The sequence below is a fragment of the Apteryx rowi genome, unplaced genomic scaffold, assembly GCF_003343035.1.
Source record: "Apteryx rowi isolate R43461 unplaced genomic scaffold, aptRow1 scaffold_369, whole genome shotgun sequence".
NCBI classification, from domain to species: Eukaryota; Metazoa; Chordata; class Aves; order Apterygiformes; family Apterygidae; genus Apteryx; species Apteryx rowi.
Genome location: NW_020450185.1, coordinates 414,681 through 434,911, shown reverse-complemented (window position 1 = coordinate 434,911; position 20,231 = coordinate 414,681). Strand labels below are relative to the sequence as shown.

At 43.3% G+C, this 20,231-nt stretch overlaps 2 protein-coding genes across 14 annotated transcripts in view; one reads left to right on the top strand and one right to left on the bottom strand.

Annotated features, from left to right (window-relative positions):
- Positions 1-20,231, top strand: part of P4HA1 (prolyl 4-hydroxylase subunit alpha 1) — a 60,268-nt gene that overhangs the window by 1,210 nt on the left and 38,827 nt on the right. For 7 of the 12 annotated variants that reach the window (XM_026073430.1, XM_026073435.1, XM_026073436.1 and 4 more), the window contains exons 1-4: positions 8,544-8,631; positions 9,245-9,391; positions 9,496-9,585; positions 18,722-18,861. The gene's annotated coding sequence lies outside the window, so the exon portion shown is untranslated. Of the gene's footprint in view, positions 1-3,563; positions 3,754-8,543; positions 8,632-9,244; positions 9,392-9,479; positions 9,586-10,139; positions 10,334-17,874; positions 18,021-18,721; positions 18,862-20,231 lie in introns of those variants that run through there. The other 5 variants (XM_026073431.1, XM_026073437.1, XM_026073434.1 and 2 more) reach the window with 5 other exon arrangements.
- On the bottom strand, positions 4,724-15,393 carry NUDT13 (nudix hydrolase 13). 2 transcript variants are annotated; one of them, XM_026073444.1, is made up of 9 exons: positions 14,509-15,393; positions 12,813-12,924; positions 11,851-11,990; positions 11,090-11,197; positions 10,620-10,726; positions 9,577-9,702; positions 9,234-9,345; positions 8,461-8,615; positions 4,724-7,873 (listed from the first exon to the last, which is right to left on the bottom strand). In XM_026073444.1, exons 2-9 carry the CDS (start codon positions 12,893-12,895, stop codon positions 7,679-7,681), a joined length of 1,026 nt encoding a protein of 341 aa, XP_025929229.1. In that variant the 5' UTR covers positions 12,896-12,924; positions 14,509-15,393; the 3' UTR covers positions 4,724-7,678. The 2 variants fall into 2 exon arrangements, with proteins under 2 accessions (XP_025929229.1, XP_025929231.1); XM_026073446.1 differs by lacking the exons at positions 11,851-11,990; positions 14,509-15,393 and having other exon boundaries at positions 12,813-12,871.

Below are 20,231 nucleotides of genomic sequence, written 5' to 3'. Positions count from 1 at the left end.
TTTTAACAGGGAAGGTAATTAACACTGATGCTGCATAAAATTCTCCACTGATGAGTAGTTAAATCAAGATTGGATACTTTTCCAAAAATAACTCCAGTTTCAAGAACACACAATCAAGTTTGAGCTCTTCTGTGGCCTGCACTATGCAAAAGGTCAGAATAGATCAAAGGACTCTTCCAATGTAATATGTGGAGAAATCTTCTAAGCTAATGTTCAGAACAAAGCTGCTCTTTTTGGAGGCACTTCAGCTGATCTTATTTCTTGGATAATGTGACTTTTGCGTCAATCAGACTGTTATTTCTGTGAGGCTGTACTTATTCCAACTATTTACATTTGTTCAGCAGCTTCACAGCAGAGACCCTCAAGACTGCAGAATTACTCGCGATAGAATTTGTCATCGAAGAATAAACGCTTTCATGTTGCCTCTTCCACTGCTTTGAAGTAACATACTAGGCATTTCTGCTTTTAATTTTGAAAGAGATTATTTTTAGTGAAGGAAGCCTGATGGTATTAATTAGGGTTGACAAGTGTAGTGTGATTCCCTTTCAACAGTTTGCTGTCAAAGTTTCCATTATATGCTAAATTTGTTTAGCTAGAACTGCATTCCAACATGCTTTATTAACTTTACTCGCTTGAGTATCTGCCTTTCGTACAGCCTTGTTTATTGTAGAACTTCTGACCCTTCCCAAAAATGTAGCTTTCTTGTTTGTGGCTTGATCCCCTGGAGCCGCTGTTCTGAATGGGGTTGTTGTTGACTGGTATGTTTCAAGCAGGAAAAGGAATAATAGATCTTTAGTCTCCACGCACGGCATCCAAACCAATCCCAGGAGACACTGGAGACCTTTAACTTGTTCAGACTGCTGTAAATACCTGGGCAGTTTGGCTGTTGGCTCTTTCCACCAATCAGCCGTATGGAGTAGATAGGAGCCTAAGAAAGAGGGCCTTTATTTTCGCTGCGTTAACGGAGGGTGTACAGTTCATCTCAGAAGTCAGCAGCTCGCAGGCTAGCCATGTTTTCAGCCTGAGTCGTAACTCCTTTCTGGTCTGAGAGGAGGAGATGTTGCCGAGCTGCTTTCCCTGTCCCAGGACGACTGGTATTTAGCTATAGCTAGCTTACTGTTTGGGGCTGGATTTACCCACGAATGCAGTTTGGTGTCAGTGATATAACCTGCTATGTGAAGTCCCTGTGCTTGAATCTACCTCCTGGAAGAAAAAAAAAAAAAAAAAAAAAAGTCTTCAAAATCCTTGTTGTGTAAGTGAATGTTGGCCTCCCTTGTTGCCCTGAAGGGTCACCTCCCTACGAACACTCTCCTTCTGCCTTTCCTCTGTAACGCTGCAGTACAGGAGGAACAGTTACCTCCAGGGCACTTATTATTTGCAGTGGTGGGAGAGTTATTTTTGTGAATGTTTGCACAGCTCTTGTGCAGCTGCTCATTTAACTCATGTGAGAAATCAGATTTTGTTTTCAATAGCAGCAGGAGTCAGCGCAGGCCTTTTGTACCGCTTCAGGATCCCTGGGGACGCTGCAAAGGGTGCAGCAACAGCCGCCCTCTTGCCATTTATGTCTTTGGAGTGGAACGCAAGAGCATTTGTTCTGGCAGGTCTATGATGGAAACTGATTTCTTTTTTCAACTTTTATTCCCTCTAAGAAAATATCACCATGAGTGAGAAGGCAGTTGTGGTTCTCCACTTAAACAACCAAATTGGGAACTTCTTACAAGATATGTTTCTCAAGAATATGAAAAGTCAGTGGTTTAGAAGCCTAAAACAACACATTAATCGATGTGTGGCAAGTGGGCATCTAAGCCATCAGCAAGATTACCACCTCACGAGGATGGAGAAGGTTTCCTATTAGCAGTCTCCAGGGGCTGACAGTGGATAATTAATTCAATAGTAAATTGTCTGACTTCAGGGCAAATGCTGAAACTGCTGTTATGGTCACATATCAGTTTATCTTGTGCAGGAATTCTTGCAGTAATGTACAGGCAACCTGTCTTCTTGTAATGGGATAGAAACATGTAGATTTAGGAATACAAGCTAGCTATACTTCCAGGCTAGGAAACTGCCTGTTGGAGTGCAGTGACATGGAAACAGATATCATGAACAGCTTACAGGTTTCTGATGTAAAACTGTAGCTAAAAAGCCAAGTACTCCATGGAGGTAGAAGAATATCCCATTGTGTGTTATTCCTGTGTACAAGGTGAGTGGGATTGCTGTTTAGAGTCTATGCTTAAGCAGGTCACCCCTTTCATGTGGATGTATAAACTTTTGCAAGGATCCAGAAGATCACACAAAGATGGGAAGTGAAGAGCAAAGCTCATGTGAAGGTAAATCTCAGTTTATTCAAAACAAAATAAGCAGGCTACTACCATTGTTGTAGGTAGGAAGCAGAAAATGAGATATTTCCAGTAATGGCTTTTTAAATGTAATGGGGGGAAAAAAGGAGCAATGAAATCCAGTGGCTGCAGTGGTGTTAATCTAAATTAGTTCAGTTATACTTTTTTTTTTTTTTTCCCCAGTTGATGATGGAATTAACCTACCTGCAGTTGCAAGGCCATACAGTTAGGGTTGATGGAGGATTAAACGTGTTAGGAAACTGTATCCCCTTGACTGATAAAGCTAATGGCTGAGGCCTTGTTTAAGAGATGAGTTCTTTCCACCCCCTTTATTTTTTATGCATCTTTCTTGTCTCATTTTCTCAGTTTATTTTTCAGCAATAGTACTTGCTTTGACTCTTCCAGTTTCCTCATGAAATTGAATATTATCTAACTTTGGCCTTCTCTGTGCTGCTTACTGACAGTAGCCATTTTTAACTACCATATTTCCTCAGGTCATTACTGCATACCCCTTGTGCCTGTGGAGACGTGTTTTTTCGCTAATAAAAACTCTCCAGGTTCTTGCTATTCAGAAATCAGTGTTAGTAAATTTTGCGTGTGGTTTTGACTTGCTGATGCTGTGTTCCTGTAATCACACAAATCAGCCAACAATGTTTTCAGAAAAAACGTTGCATAGCTGCTCTTGTCCGAGTCCAACAAATGTTTATATAGCAGCCTGACTGCAGTGTCTTCCCTACCATTTATGATTTTGCAACTTCCCATTCCTTAAAAGATCTTGTTGACATTGTTAGCTTATTAATAAGTGGTGTGAATTTGTTTCTGTCCCTATCCCAAATCTTGTCTTTTTTTTTCTGCTTTCATTGATATACCAGTAAATTCTTCCGTGTCTCTTTGCAGTCTCTCTACTTGTCTACTCTACAATCTTCTCTGTTTCCTGCCATTAGAAAGACCTTACTGTGTATCATTCTTTTTCCTAATCACTTTAAATCTTACTGAAAAATCTCTTCCTTATCATTCTGCTATTTCTCTCGGTAGCTACGTTTTGTTTAAATGTGAAGTTTTAGAGCAAATACTTTACATAAAAGGTGCTACGTATAGTCAAATGAGAGAAGTACCACCATTGGAGAAGGATTTTCTATCAGCATTTTGTGTTCTTGTGCTAATACTATTGTTAGGAAGTCAGTGCAGCTTTGTGTTTCTGCTCCTGTGTTCCTTCTCTTATTTCAGACAGCTGATGCCAACTTCAGTGTCTCCATGATGATGATGATTCTGGACATCACTGAGTGGATGCATCTGATTGCCTACAGAATACCACTGATGAGTTTTAAAGAAAAAGCAAGTCACACAATTCCCAGTGCGGCAACCTAGCATCTTTTTTTTAAGAGAAGGAGGTTTGGTGGTGTTCAGTCATTCCCAGGTATATGTACTATTGCATGAATGACATCTGGCAGTATTTTTCCCTTACACAGCTGCTTGACTTCTGTTGCTAAGCTGAAAGGTGAATGAGTTTTAAATGCCCGGGGAGCCTGGGACTGCTGAATTCATTTCATCAGTGCTTCAGACTGAAGCACAGAAACAATATTTGTGTAATTACAGGTTGTTCTGACAACCTAGCCCTTGCAGCTGCCAAAGCTGAACTGCTTGTGGTTGCCTGAAAAATGGCTTTAGCACAGTCCTGTTGTCAGGGCATTCCATTAATTGCTCATGTTCACTCAGGCTGAACGTTAGATTCAGCATGTGTCCATGGTGTCTCGAAGCATGTTTTAATGTGAAGCATCCCTGGCCACAAGAGCTTCCTCCTTGACCTGTAATGCCAAAGTCAGACTCCCTGCCATTCATGATGGATGAGTACCCCTCTTGGTAGGAGAATGTGACCTTTCCAGGCATCAACAGAGCAGTCTGAGTTGATGGGAGAGCGTGTGGTCAGTGAAGCAAGTATTCACAGTCCACACCATTTCCAAAAAAGGTTTATCTGAGCTCCTTCACTCAGAGATGGACAAGTTGTGTCATGTGGTTTGGTTACTTTAATCCTCTGCTGGCACTCATTGGAGATAACTTTTTTGCCCTGCTGCTTTTGGCTGGTAGGCAGAATGCTGCTCTGAACCTGACTGCATTTCTCTCTGTAAAGCTATTTCAAGTTAATCCCATCGCTGTTATCATATTATGGCTGCCCATGTCTTCTGCTGACTGGTAATACTTACACAGCGCAAACAACAGGATAGCACTGTGAAGGGTGGCAGACAGCGTGGTTCCCACAGGCTGACTGCGTTTCAGTAGCAGATCTTGCTGTAAGTCTAAGCCCCTGCACTCTCTGAAAGCAGTGGAGTTTCTGTGATTTATACAAACCAAGAGGAATCTTTTAATACACGTACTTTTGAGAGAATTGTGTTGCTAAATCCCTTTTTATTGTCTGATATCTTTTACATGGAAAGTAAGCAATCCTGCTGCATTTTGACAAAAGAGCATCTGTTGGAGAATTGCCTGTTTCTTTTTCCAGGTGACCTGCCTTTGGGGAACATGTTCTGTCTTGACTGCAGTGAGTTTTGCTCAGGTTTCAGCCAGATTCTTGAGGCAAATTCAAGTGAGAACAATGTGTCTCATCTTGGTTTTTCTGTCCTGTTTTTAGCTGGTATATTGCCTGTAGTCACTCCTCTTTGTTAATGTCAGGAATAAAGACCACCGTTATTGTTTCATACCTAAGTCAAAAAGGTATGGATTAAGGAGTTTTTAAAACAGTTTAAAATTTGAGGCCCTTTAAAAGATTTGATGAGAGTAGTGCTTTGGAGTTGTTCTTGACCTAAAAATAGTATTTAAGTAGATAGAAAAGACTATTTTTTTTCCTAATTGATAATTAAAAGGAACATACAGACTTTTAAAGTGGTCTGTGCTTCAAAAGGTGAGTCACAGAAGAAAATTAATGAGACGGTTAGCTTTGCTTTTCCTTTAACAACAAACAACAAAACAGGTGGTGAATAATGAAATCTGAGAAAGCCTGGTATAGTCAGAGTATGAGCCAAGACCTGCAACTCTCAGGGCAGCAGTAATGCTCTCCACTGGTGCGGCCAGCTTGCCTCCTGCTGTGTCCCAAAATTATTTTGGTGCCACAACAGCCCAAGGGGACATCCTATCAAAACAGTTCCTTGTCAGCAGTGTAGAAGAGACGATTCTGAAAGAGCTGATGTCAGTCAGTCAGTATTGTTTCTCTTTTAATTAGCACCCACTGATAATGTTGCATGTCAACATTAAAAAAAATACTATTTGATAAGCAGAGCAACTCAGTGTTTCCAGTCAAACACAGGTGAACTTTCTCTAATACTGAATCAGGTCACACTACAGCTAATGGACAAACACTGCTGTAAATTAAAAAGCAAAACAAAACAAAAACAACAAAAAATTGCACACTGTAAAAGCTCAGATTCTCAAAAGCTCGAATTGCTGGAGAAGTCACACAGCCATTCCTCCTTTCTCTCACGTGTACTACTTTTTGCTCCTTTCACTTCCTAGTCCTATCTCTGCCACTGGGGGAGCAGACTGTGTGTGGATATTCAAAGAGAAAAACACTGAAGTACATAGAGGTGGATGTCCTACATTGGAAGCACATTACTCAGGTCGCATTAATGAAATACATAGGGATGAGTTGGGAAGGCATTAAGGACATCTAGGAAGGGGCATGAGAAGCAGGAATATTGGTTGGTATCTAACTCTTTAATCTTCTACTGCAGACAAGGGGAAGAAAGGGATGAAGCTGAAAACAAGAGAATGGCAGATTCCAGAAATGAGAGAGGAAAAAAGAGAGAGAAATGTTGGGGAATTAAAATGACATGATGGGAGAGAAAGCAGGAGGAACTACCACAGAGTGAGGCAGCAAGACACATTTCAAAGAAAACTGGATGCAGGAGTGTTGCAGTTAAGTTCAATGGTGTGCAGGCTCGTGAGGTATATCTGGCTGGGCTGAGGGGAGGAAGCAATTCCCTTGTCCGTACCTGAGTACATTCTTAGGATGACTGATATCTAGTTCATAGACATGAAAGGCATGCTCCAACATGTGGCTTTTATTGGCCGAGAGTTAGCAATGGTGGGAAAGGTGCTTGCACGTGCCACCATGGCCTGAAGGAATCCCCTCCCTTACCTCCTAAAGTAAAATTAACCTGAGGAAACAAAGCATGCCTGACATGTGAGAAAAACCTCTTTTTACTTACTGCTCGGATGTTGTGACCCCAAATTTTTACCATTGTTCACCTCTGATAAATCCTAATGCTTACAGTCAACAGTATATTCATGTTTCCCCTTCAAGTATCTGTACTGATGGCTTTGCAGCCTTGGCATTTGAACTTTGACAAGCAGGCAGAAAGGAGTGTCAGCTTGAATCGGCAGCAGATCAAACACCCTTCCATCTGTCTCTGTAACTTGGCTTTCCTTGCCCAGGCTGTCTCTCTGTCATTCTCTCTCTAGAGAAGTGATGCCATTTCACTGGTAAAACGAGATCAACTCTCCAGGCAAGCCACAGACTGTTGGCACAGGGTGAGAGGCGTTGTGCCTTCTAGGAATGTTCTCTGTCAGAAGTGCAGTCCTTTCTCGCAGCAGTTCCTCTCACCCTTCTATTATTTGGGTTCTTCTAAATGCTCGTATGTAGGTTTTGCTCTTCCGCTCACTACCACCAGGCAGCTCTGTTCTCTCTTCCTTGGGATGGAAGTATTAGTCTCTGTCTTACTGGTGGGGGGAGTGGTGCCTCCAAAGATGTTTTTAGCTGTTCAGATATATCATAAAAATAAGAACCCACTTATCATTTGCAAAAGATTAGGATGTTTTATATGAAACTAGAAGATTTAATCAGAAGGGGAACAGAGGAAGGAGAGCATACCAACTGTGGCTTTTCTGCTGTTTTTTTGATAGTTCTTCCAAATCTGTATGAATGCCGCCACTGAAAGGCCACACTCCTGTAGGTTTTTTTTCTGGAAAAACTATAGGTTCAAATATCCAGGATCTCCAGATGGGTAAAATGGATAAAGGTGAGACATAGCTCTGCCAGGGATCACTGTTCTGTTGCTTGATGGGCAACACGAGCAGCTGGTCACAATATGCTTGGTGCTCTGGGATTAAGAATTCTATTGTATATTCATTGCAAGTCAGGGGATCTCAAAGGTGATCCACTGTAGATGGGGTTGTATGAGGATGATCAGGGTAGAAATGGCTTTGTAGGTCTGTGTATCTTGGGGTGAGACAGCCATCAGTCTAGTGCCATCCCCACTGTAACACAGATTTTGTCTTCCGTAGCTTTGGAAGTTTTTGTATCGAGCTTTTGTAATTTTGGTAAAATTGCAGACTTGATTAAATGATTGTGCCTAAGCTGTCCGGGAAGCCTGCTCCTTAACCCACTCCCGAATCAGATGGTGAGCAATGGCCTGCTTGGGAGGGAACCAGGGTAAAAAACTACCATCCTCTTGTTTTGAAGATCTGTGGTCTCTCTTGAGAGCCTCCACAGTTTCTTCCAGGTCAAACCAACGGGCTGCCTCCAGTTCCAGGCTGTTCATACTGATCTGGAAGAAATTCAGAGAGTACCAGTTGCTTAAATCAGATTTAAATGTGGCCAGCAGTACCTTGCTCATTTTTGTACCCGCAAAGATCCCAGGCTGCAATGCCCAGAGTGCTTAATCCACTCCTGAATTAAGTGTTGATGCCAAAAGGACATTACTGATCACCAATGTTCTGTGGTCTTGGTTTCCTTAGGAAAGCTCTAATCCAGGTAGCTCTATTCCATCATAGCATTGGCCTACACAATACCAGTGGCTGAATACAATCATTAACACAGCAGAAACTGCATGTCTCACTGGGAATGTGATTTTAATACTAGATGGAAGTCTCATCTGCAAAATTCAGAGAAGAAACACAGGTGTGTTGGGCTCTGGGCTTGGATTTGTACAGTGACCTGGGCAAAATCTGGCACATTACAAAGATGATGTTGTTTTTAAGCTTGTTCTTCACTTATAGAAAACTTATTGAAAACTGCACTGAGAGATGATTTGACACTTTCCAAACTAAAGTCTGTGGACTGAAAAAGACTTCACTATGTAAAGTGAATAGTGAAATGCCTCAGGGGGACTGTCCACCTCAGGGGAATGCTCACCTCAGTCTGCTGCGCCCTCACCAACGCATGACACGCTATCATTAAGGAGCTACTGGGAAGTGGCCAGTGCTGAGAGGCTGAATACCAGAACGACTCCACCTCCAGGCCCACCTCTTCTGCCACCTCCCGTCGGACTGTCTCCTCCACAGTTTCACCTAGAAGCAACCAAAGGTAGGCAAGGGCAGCCTGGCCTCAGGGCTGTGAACCATGGCAAGGGAATGTAGGCACACTCATTTCTTAGGTGTTCCAGCCCTGACTGCTCAAGCACAAGCAAGCTCTCTGGCTGTGCTGACCTAGGAACATTTCTGTCAGCAGGATACAGAATTGAATCCATCGACAATGTATACCTGCCTTAAAAGGAGGCACTGGGGACATGAGCTGGTTTTGTACATGTACAGCAGATAGACAGAACAATGCTGCCCCTCTTCATCGTTTTCCTTTTTAAGCTCTTTGCCCTCCCGTAATAAGTATTTTTTTTCAGACAGTCTGCACTAGACACAGAGTGGACTAAGAAGCGTCCTGGGTTCTACTTGGGGAGTGTTATATTTGTATTTAGTATCAGAGACTGGAGCAAGTGATACACACCCCATAATTTTCCCATTCTCTTCAGATATATCAAGCTATTTTGAGTTCTGTCTGAATGGCAACACTGATCTGTTTAGGTCTAACACCTTTTCCCCTGATATCACACTATGTGCCCCAGTTGGTGTCCCACAGTTCTGCCCCAAGCCCTGCATGTCCAGGGCCACAGCACTGATCAGAGACTGCCTTACCTATGTCACAGAAGCCTGACAGAGCGGTGTACATCCCCAGAGGAAACGATGGCTGTCGTGCAAGGAGGCACCGGCTCCCATCAGAGACCAGGGTGATAACCACTGGAGACATCTAGCCAAGGCATCAAAAAGCAAAGCAAGGAGTTCAGACCAAACAAGTGAGTGCAGACTGTTCCTTTTCCTAGCCGGTTGGAGGTCACTGGACAAACACTAAAGAAAAATTGCCCAGTTACACAGAAAGCACTCCTGCTGCCTTTTACAGATTCCCCTCCCTGCGGCCCAGCAGTGTTGGCTTGTCACCACAGAGACCTTGTGCTGCTTACCTTGCTGTTCAGACGCTCACCTGGGGATAGTAAGTTATTCCACTGGCATGGCAGACACGCTTGCTGCCAGCTACATTTTTCTGAGTGGGCTGTCCAGTTTTGCTACAATACTGGTGGGAATCATGCCACCGGAGAAGGGCCTGGGCCTGTGAATACCAAGAGAGGAATGCAAATCAGTTTACACTAGGGGCAAGGAAATGATTCAAGGCAGCCTCCCTGAGTGATACTTTGCTATGTTCTCCCCAGCGTGCAGTCACATGGATAAACTGTGATCGCGTTTGGAAGCCTCAGAAATGTATACAAAATACAGGCATTGCTTTGAAAAAGGGTTGATTCTGCAGGCAGTATTTCACGCTTCTTGCTTTAGCATCCAAATTTCAGCATGTTAAGGGGAGGTGGGGGAAGAGTCATTCCATACTGGGATGCAGTGGAGGTAGTAATGGGAACTGAACTATTCTAAGTAGTCTCTGAACCTGACTAGCTTCTTGAAATATAGCCCAAGCACCACAGAAATTATACAGCAGGAAGAGACACATGAGCTATTTCTACTTATGGGTAAGGGCAGCTGATTTTCACACACAAGTCTTTTCATAGGGCTTCCAAACATAGGACATCTGCAGAGAAACCGCTTATACGGGAGCAGTTTTAAAAGAGCAGCTCTGAAAGAAGATCTGTAGGTTCCTTCTTGAAATTGTTTGCCAGGAAGATTACAGAAAATTGGTGCCTGATAGTTATTAAGCTGGGAACAGATCGAGATTGCTGTGACTACCACAACTGGTAAGATTACTATATTTCACACTGGACATATAGCAGGTTAATGCTAAATGGCTAATTACTGCAGTCATTTGTAAGCCACTTCTCTCTTTCCATTGCATCTTCCTTTTGGGATAGCAAATTTGAGAAAGCTGCTGTAATTTATAGTGTATTTTGTACCTAGTTCCCTGAAAAGGTACAGTAGGTACTTCCACAGCACATGCTAAACCGTAAAACTAATATCGGAGATAAGGAAAAGGGTTGATGTGAGAAATCACAACTGCCTAAAGTAAAAAATCCTGTGCCATACCGAGGCCAGCAAAGGAAAATCCTTCTCATCCACTACAAAGAGAGCCTTTCGTAAGTCAGTAAACGATCCCTTGAGTTCAGACTCGATGGCTGATTTCTCCAAGGCTCCTGTAACAAAATAAATCTCTGATGTCATAAATTGCAGTTACTATCCCAACTTTACACCCCTCATTGTTCCGGTATACAATTTCTGGAAGTTCCCATGGAAATGACGTCACATCAGTGGTTACACATTCCAAAATATTAAGTGATCTACAAAAAGCCCATTTTTACTGAAATACACAGAGGAAGAACAGTGCAGTTTGGTGGCTCTGACACGCCAGGCTTGCAACATCTCCAACAGAGGACCAGACAGAGGGTTTTTAGCAGTAAATGTCACCCAACAAGGACTAAACATGCTGCCTAGGCAAGATCTCCATTTCAATGAACCAAGTGTGATGCTGACATGGATGGAAGAGGAGTCAACCCAACCTAAATCCAAGGCAAAGTGTGGTATGTGCTCGTCTGAACAGCCGATCAGCACCGACTTCTCTATCCATTGTTCAGTCTCTTTGAATTTCTCCAGGATCCTCTTCATCTCTAAACAGCAGAAGAAACGGGAAGAGAAAGCTGTGATGAAAATGAATTTATACACCCATCATGTTCTACATCTTTAAGGTGCTCGCAGTCTTGGCTCGAGGCATGGTGCAGGTGTGAGCAAGGGACCAAGCAAGAGGTTCCATGCTAATAGAGACCAAAAGTCTGGCTTTTCTCCTAGCCATTAGATCTTTCGACCATCACATCAAGCTAAAGATGCAAATGTTTTAATGCTTGTGGAGCAGCTGTCTGCTGTTTCTCCTCTACGCCAGCTGATACCTTTCTCACAAAKAAAACTTCTGGGTTCTGCCAGATCACCTCCTCCCTTTGTCAGTAGACCTTTTTGCTTGTTTTCCTGACAGCCCTTTCTCTTCAAAAGGCATGGTCCTAAATGTTTACAAGTGTTCATCTCAAAACAGATCAGGCATATGTTGATACCCTACATATGTGCAGAGCATAAGCTTGTGTCCACATGCCGAGGCTTTAACTCTAAATAGTCTTTTGTTGGTAACAAATGGCTTGCTGCAAATAACGGGATGTTCCTGCACAGCTTGATAGATTTTCAAGCCCCATACAAGGGATTGCTTATTGCAAATGAGTCTGTATCATCTGAGCTGCCTGATTCAGGAAATGTTTCTTGCTGGACACCTGCTTACCTGTTGCACTTAGCTGTGGTACCAAATATTTCCTCCCAACTTCCTGCAGGAAGGGGGAGAGATTGTGAAAGAGGTAGAAAGTTCCTGAGGTCTGGGCTTGTCTACAAAAGCTATCATCTTCTTTTAGCTCATTTAAATATCTGCAGTAAGAAAAGAATTGGGAAAATGAATGCAAGACAATGTTGAGATTACACGTGCTACGCTTATTTGGGGCAAAGCAGTGGGGCAGAACAGACAGTACAGATTCTGTGCATTATACATGCTTACAGGGTTGTATACAGCTCAGTCTATTCATTGGTGGGCTGTAGCTTCTAATGAAGGTGCTGTGTAGGCAAGAAATACTCCCTACTACCACACAGGCAGCCTCGAGTCTTGGACATCCAAGGAGCTCTGTAACCCAGTCTTTTAATGCAAGAGGTCTGCTTTATAGACATGATCATTTGTGCGCAGGAAATCTTGATCTTCCCTTTTATATCTCTGCTCTGGAAGGCTCCAAATCCTGTTTGACCAAACATACTACTGAACACTTCAAATGTTGAATATGCTTCCTGTCAGGCTCTGTGGATTATTAGAGGGTATGTTCTGCCTGCCATGCTGACTTGGGAGGTAAAAAGCAAACTGAAATCTCAGGGCCAAACTGGATGGGGCCTGAGTTAGGAAAATCAGTCGCTGGAAAAGGGCTCTCAGAAGGTGCTTCTTTCTGGCTGTTTGAAGTAGTACTTAAAATGGTATGAGCAGCAACACTTCATTCTGCCTTGTGTTTTAAGAGTTCTTTAGCAGCAAGGGTAAGCATTAATCTACAGAGCTTCAGCACAAAGCTCATGCAGCAATACTGTATGACCAGTGAACTGTTACAAGATTAATTCCTGGATTAGACTTAGGTAGGATTGCTTGTGACAGTGGACACAGGAGTGCCAAAGTCTGGTCTTTTCACTGTAGACAGAAATAAGATGAGAACTTACCTCATTTTCCTAACATAAGTAGAGTGTAACCTGCAGAAGAGAGAGGAAGCTCTTCTATACACTGCTTGATACATCACAGCCATAATCAACACCTAAGGGGAGCTGCCTCTGCCTAAAAAGAGAAGTACAGAATGTAATGCAGTGGCTCTGCAAAGATGAGTCTCATTTAAAAGGTGCAGTATCCCAGTGGTACCAGAAATCTCCCTCTCCCAAGGAGTCTGCAGAACGCTGGCCTCTGCTTTCTAAAATGAATGCTTTAGTCATAGTGTAGTCACACACCAAACCTAGTTTCAGGCAATTTATAAAGACAGTTATGAGATATCTCAGTTTGTTTCCTTCTGTGAGCGTGCACAGAAGGTCTTGCAGAAAGCGCTGTAAGACCAGGTTAAATAGTGCTGTCTTAAACTCCTGTATCACTGGGCTAGAGAGCAGCGAAGGTAGTTGCTGTCTTGTTTGTTTCCTACGCCGTTGTAATGGCCTCAATCCAGCTGAACATCCTATCGCAGCAAACAGTAGATCTGTGGGAAAGGCAGGGATGCCAGAAAAGAATGAAAGACAAAATATCAGCTGCAGAAGAGAACTCCCCGAGTTAGATGAAAGATAGCAGTTGCAGCTGAATTGGATCGTCTTCAACTATGAATGTGTTTTGTGCCAAAGGAGTCTACCACATTTTCAGCTCAGGCAATCCCAGCTTGCCGTTTGAACTCGGCTTTGGGATGTCAGAAGATAACCAGAAAYGGTACTATCTCTGGTATTTTTCTGAAACAAAAACGAACTATGATTCAGAATCCTTAACAATTAGTTTGAATATGCCACTTTTTGACCATCGATCTTGAAGCCCTTTACGAAGGAAGTTACGTTTGCTTCGTTTTACAGAGACACGTATGCAGGGCTAAAGAAGAGCCTTTCCTTGCAGTAAAGGTCAGTGAAGGCTCCCGAGCCTGGGTGGTGCCTGAGCAGAGGCTCCTGTCATTAAGGGCAGCCAGTTTCTGTAGGCAGCAGCACGGAGGGGAGAGGTGTTGCTGGTGCTTTGCTTTGTGGCTTCTGACATCTCTGCCCCAGAGGCCTCTTTCCCACTGGGTCAGCTGAGGGTGGTCTTCCCCAGGAGCCTGGAGCAAGGCAGATCCCTAGGGAGAGCAGTGAGCCAAGGCGCTGGGGAGAGCAGCGTCCCTACTCATTCTTCAGCTGCAGGAATGGGAACTTGGCGCGCTGCCTACCAGATCCGGCAGACGCAGGCGGGGACTGCAACTGTCACAGAGACCGTGTCCGAAACAATTTTGTGGTGTGATGATTACGTGGCTGTGATCTCTCCACCCCCGCTTCTCATATAGCCCAGCTTGTGAAAATCTCCAGCACGGCAGCCAGCGCTGAATCGAGGAGGAGTTTGCAAACGGCTCTGCACTTTGCTCCAGAACGGGCAGCCGTGAAGGCATGCCGGATGTGACCGGCGTAGGGGGAAAAGGAATAAACTGTACCTGGAATAGTGAAATGCAACCTATGTTTAACCCCTTCCTCCCTCGGAACCACAATGCCAGATTTTGCTGAGGATTATTGAGAACTCGGAGACGGAGACATTGCAAACTTGGTCTCAGGCCAGCCCAAACTCTCCTGCCTTCCCTGCAAATCCTGTCTATGTCCTACAGCCCTCTGGAGGTGGATCCAAGCCTGTGACTTCCCACGCGTTTCTCCCACTTACTGTGCTCTATGCAGAAGGAGTGCTATCTGCAGAAGCATTAAAAAAGTTAGAAAAGTCCCTCGCCGACCTCAGCGGGAAGCACAGCCACTGCAGGAAAGAGGAGCGGCTGCCGCCGGCTTTGCAGCGGCCCGGCCCCGGCGCTTCCCCCGGGGGAGCTCTGGGAAATGTAGTCCTGCGGAGGCTCCTCGGAAACGCTGGCCGAAGCTTACTCCTGCCCTAACTCTTTGGGTTTGCTTAGCTCCCTGGCTTAGTGAGGCGGCCTGATAGTACAGTCTTTACTTTCCACAGCTGCTTCCTGCTGTAAGAAAGCCACGTGCTGTCTTTTGCCAAACAGAAGTTATTATGAGAACAGCGCTACTGCAGTGATTTGATCTGTGGCTGCAGAGCACAGGAGTTTGTTCCGGTTTGTTTCTTTCTTTTGTTTTTTGTGGTTTTTTTTTGTTTTTGCAAGCTTCTCTGTTTTTTTGTATCTGAAATACAAGAGCATTGTTTAAAGTTCAGGATCATACTCCTCTTTGTGTCTTCAAGCAGGAAAACATGCCAAGGGCTGCGTATATCTGATGGATGGAGCTGTTTGGTGTTCAAGCACCCAAGCCCACAGCTGAATTTGCAAGTGAATAGCCCTGATTGGAAAGTGCACTTTGCCAAGAGAGATGTCAGAATAACGACAAATATTTTTCATGCCTTTATATCTGAAGAAGTACTGAAAACATTATTCTGGGCTGTAACCTATGTGCCTCTATTTAGCACAAAGAATTTTACGAACATATAAGTGTTTTCAGGACCACATTTTGCTTTTTGGTCATGAATTAAGACATTTTAATAGAGAACTGATGCCATGTAATTTGAGAGCATAGCTTTCAAAAATAATAAATGGGATATGCAGGGAAACAGCGCTTGTTACCAGTGTTACTTACAAGCTTAAGTTTAATTATGCTTGACTGCTATTTGTGTGCTTCCTGAAACAGAATAAGCCCTATCATATTAATCCACTAGGCTAATCGGATTAATGGACAAAACACATCTTCTCTTAATAAGATAAAAGATTGAAGTATAATCCCTAAAGGAAGTATCCGCCCTGTTGTTAAAACAAACTAACAGAGCTATTGACCCTAACTGCCCTCAGAAATGGATCTTGCAACAAGAGCTGGTTTTAGAGGGAAGCAGCCAGGGAAGATTCCCAAAGTATCTCCAAGATACCCAAGTATCTTAGAACTTAAATTCTGGGACACTGTCTCAACTTTCTTCAGCCCAAAGCATTAGGTCATTTTATAGGCACACCTCTATCCATGTGAAGGATGAAAGGCCAGAGCATAAAGCTGCAGCCAAAAGCCTGCTCTGAAGGCAGTGCAGTGCCACAGCCTTTTGCTGCTAGATGCAGGTGACAGAGATCACAGATTAGGCTCATCATGTATGCCTGGCCTCTGTGCTGTGTGGAGATCTGCAGAGTAAGTGAGATTGGAGTCACTTTTGTGACTGACCTGCTGGGGGAGAAGCCATGATGTCTATGAGAGTCCATGTGTCTTTTCCAAGAGTCCATACACCTGCTTGTGATATGCATTGCCCAAGTAAATATTTCTGCAGCACATAAGCAGGGGAGATCATTTTGAAAATGATAGAGGCTTTCTCAATGTTTATTCATGTAATAATTTAAGTCGTACAAATAGCAGTTGTCACCTTGGCACTGAGGTTCTTCTTTGTAAGTTTTTTCAGGTTGAGCTCTGAGCTGTGTGAATTGCACCCATAAACTGTGTACGTTGTTATTTGTTCCCTGCAGATATTATACTCCATGCCAGAAGCRATCCTGTGAGTTAGGCAAAGGCCTGGCTGTACAGCTGCGTCTCTGATAGCTTCCTGTAGCTTACTAATTTGAACTTTGTCAGGCCACCAGAGGAAGTGAGTCCCTGAGACTCTTCTGATGCAGGAAAACCAAGCAGAGGGAGCAGGCAAGGAAGCTGCAAGCAGTGGGAACAAACACATGTGGTCTCTTATACAGAGAACACTGCAAGACAGGCAGGACTTCACTCCTACTGTCCTTGCTTCAGGTTTTCATGCCCTTTTCTACTGAAATTCCCTTAATACAGTCAAAAAAAGGGAGCAGATAAAATAAACCTGAGATTCATTGCTATCTCTATGGAAAGTAATTGACTGTTAAGTAACTTTCAGGAACTAGAAATGAGGATGTAGAAGAGAAGCCTAAACAGTACAGGGTGCGTTGGTAAGAGAGAGCATGTGCTGATTTGGTTGTGGTTTTGGCCTAGTAAGTGGTTTTGACTTGGTAAGCAAAGAGGTAGAAACTACTTAAGGGATAGATGTATGTGTTCTCTTGCTTGAGAATGATGTTATTAATGAGAGAAGTATTTGGAAACTATATTGATTAGCTTAAATGAATTATAACTGATTGCCTCAGATAATTAGTGTTTGGCTAGTTCTGCCTTGTGAGTGTTATTGTTAGAGTTGATTTTTTTATTGGATTTATTAAATATTGTTAGTAATATTAGCAATTGGTAAAAGACTTTCAAGCCAAAGAAATGGTTGAAAAATGTGACTCTAAGCTAATGATTATACTGGTTATCTTGTTTTTTTCTTGCTGTTCTGTTTCATGCCTTTCCAGCTGCCCCCAATAAGCAGAAACATGTATAGAATTGCTAACAGCTGACCTTTGCAAAATAACTGTTAATTACTTACTTTAAATATATATGGCTAGCAATCTCACACTGAAAACTTATGGTCAAGCAACAAGAAACTTCTTGGTAGAAAAAAAATTATTTTTTTAGTGAGAGACCAAGGAAAGACAAACCACTTTAAAGAGAAGGCTAATGAGTAGTCTTTCCCTCTGGTGTTAAACTTTAGATGCAAACTAACCAAATCTGGCTTTGCTCTAAAGTTAGACTGTAGCCTATATTATGTATGCAAGGGGCTTCTACAGTTTCCACATTCAGGGTGGGGACCTTGAAAGAGAGAAACTGTCTAGTTTGATATTGCTGAATATAATCTATGCTTCTAACACTTGCACAGTTGTAGAGAAGATGCTTTTACATCTGAGTCCAAATCTAAGGTAAATGACATTTTAGAAGGATTTGTTCATTTCAGCTCCTTGGGATAGCATAGGTATTTTTGTCTTTTGCCCTTCCCTGCCTTTGTTGGTTAGAGAAGATGTGGTCTGCAGTGCTGCGCAAAATAATTGATAATAGGGTCCAGCTTCTTGACTGCAGGTAATGACTTCACTTGTTCAGTGGTTTAATCTGTGGGCACTGAAATGTAAACRCTGTGTGAAACTAGATGAGGCTTCATCTGTTTCCAAAGGATAAACCTAAGTTATTAGCRTACTTAAAAACAGCTAAGCAGTACCGTGAGCTAACTGTGTATGATATAAAGATGACTCATCTGTTGATGCCTGTTTGCACGTCATGGCCTGTTGTCTCTAAAAGGATATTGAAGGACTGGAAAAGGTTCAGCGACGGCAACAGGGATGATCAAAGATGTGCAATGTTGCTTCTGYGATGAACTAGGTAGGCGCTGATGCTTCAGCCTGGATGAGGGATAGGAATCGGCTGTTTGTGGTCTTTTCCGGTACAGGAATCTGTGGTGTGAAATGCAGCTAGTAGGGGCCAAGTTCCCAGTGAACAAATGGAAGTGCTTCTTTGCCCCTTGGGTAGGGGATGGCACAACTCCTACATAAAAGATGCTGCGTACACAAACGGCTTTAGCTCAAGGGGAGGAGGAGAAATGCTTAGCAGGGAACTCTGTTGAGGGTTACTAAATAGATGGACCACATCAGGTTGAGGAAACCCCTAAGCTAAAAGTGCTGGAGGCTGTGATAGTACTCTGGGCAGCTTTCTACCAAATGGGCTAGATGAAGCATTGGTGCGAGCTGTCACAGTTACTCTCATGCTCTTAAGGGCCCACTTGTGCCTTATTCTTGTTCTGGGCTGACCTTTCTTCCAGTATCCTTTCAGTTTCGGGCCTATGAAGTACTTCTACAGGATTGCTCAGAAAAGAAAGTGTATTGTTAGGCTTGTTCTTGCTACAAAGGAGTCAGTGTTTCTACTGGAAAACATATAGAAGTCTGTAAATCCAAAATCAAGTCTGAAAGCTGCTTGCTACTTGTTCTTCTATTGTCCTCTCCCAGCAAGCGTTTCTGTTGCGCTTGTTCTTAGAGATAGTAAGTGCTTCTTAACAACGTGCTAAAGTAACAAATTGTTCCCTTCAGGCCTACTTGAAGCTGCCTACCCCATCAGCGTTCAACAGCAGGTGATAATGCACGAGACCAGCATAGAGGCTTGCAAGCAAAGTTTTACCATGACTGGAGCACCAGTGACTGCTGCAGTCGTGGAAGCTGGGACAAAATGAGTAAGTATTCTTTATCTTAGTGGCAGAAAGCACTGATGAGGGGCAGAAATAAGCTTGCAGAGCAAGGCGATTCTGTGACCATTGGGAAAAGCCCTTGATTTGGGTGCTTGGTATATGCCAAATGCCTGGGGTCCTTTTGACACAAAATTCTTAGCCTTTGGCCCCATGCTGACAAACGCAAGCAAGCCTGCTACTAAACATGCTAACAAACTGGCTTTTGTTGAGGTTCTCCACTATCTGTCTTTCTAAAAGTGTAAAAGAAAGTTTGATGAAGAAATATATGGAAAGCAGGGAATCTCCCTAGGAAGGATCTGAACGCCTACGGTGTGTGAGGTTTCCCCAAATCTCTAGAAGCTGCCGTTAAATCTCAGACTAGATATTAGGGACTCTTTGGATAATAGGGCTTTAACTASATGCCTCAGCTAGAGGCTTGTATATCATTCCAGTGTTTCCTGCCAGTTGTAGGAGTTGTATTTCTGTTGGAAGACGACCAAGATGAGAGGAAAGGAAGGCTTATTTTTGACGGATAGTTCCACTAAAAACTGGCCTTCTTCCTACTCTGGCGCAGCAGCACTCGCAATACCGGTGATGTAGTCAGCTGCGTGGATGCAGATGTGTCCACATCTGGACAAGAAATGACTAAACTCACTTGAACGCTATTGTTGTTTGCTTCTATGTAATATCTCATACTTTTCTGCAAAATGGGGCATAACACAGAGCGTTGTGGTGTCTGCTCTTCAAAAGACATTGTTGCATGAGTTGAAGCTTAGATAACAGCTTAGGTAGAGGGAAGAAATCTTAGTCATGGATCATGCCGCAATCTCCAGTCCTTTTCTATGAAGGAGGTGGTTTTAAGCAAGATGGAAGTGCTAAAGGACATGTATTAGAAGGTGATGTTGTGATTCAGCAGCAGCGGCTAGTTACAGCTGGGTTAGAAAGGTGCAGAATAACAGCTGGGACTTCAGCAGAGCAGCACTGGATTTGCATTAATTCCTGTATCTTCCTGAAGCTGTAAGAAACAAAGGGTCCCTAGCTATTTCTAGCATTGGCAAATCATTGCTGTTTTTAGTGTTAACCGTGCACGTTTACTAATGAATGTATGGAGCCGTTTAATTTCTGACTTTGCTGCATCTTGCCCGTGACCTTCCCTGCTCCGCTGGAACAACTTTTGAACAAGGCTGGGGGATTGCCCCCTCCCGACTCTTTGCCGGGCCTCTCTAATTACTGTCGTGAAAGCTTTGCAGTCGGCGGCGGCCAAACCCGCTTAGGAAAAAAAGCGCTTAGGAAAGCGCCTGCCTCTGCTGCATCATCTTCCCCGTGATTAAAAAAAAAGGCAAAAAGGCGTTTGGGCTGCTTCTTTCGGGGGCGGG

What these genes read in the sequence shown, in the direction of transcription:
- NUDT13 (XM_026073444.1), bottom strand. Translation starts at nt 12,895, where the DNA reads ATGGCTGTGATGTATCAAGCAGTGTATAGAAGAGCTTCCTCTCTCTTC. An exon ending in ACCACAGCTAAGTGCAACAG is followed by an intron (nt 11,198 to 11,850) that starts GTAAGCAGGTGT and finishes TCTGCTGTTTAG; the next exon opens with AGATGAAGAGGATCCTGGAG. An exon ending in TGAGGGCGCAGCAGACTGAG is followed by an intron (nt 7,874 to 8,460) that starts GTGAGCATTCCC and finishes AATTTCTTCCAG; the next exon opens with ATCAGTATGAACAGCCTGGA.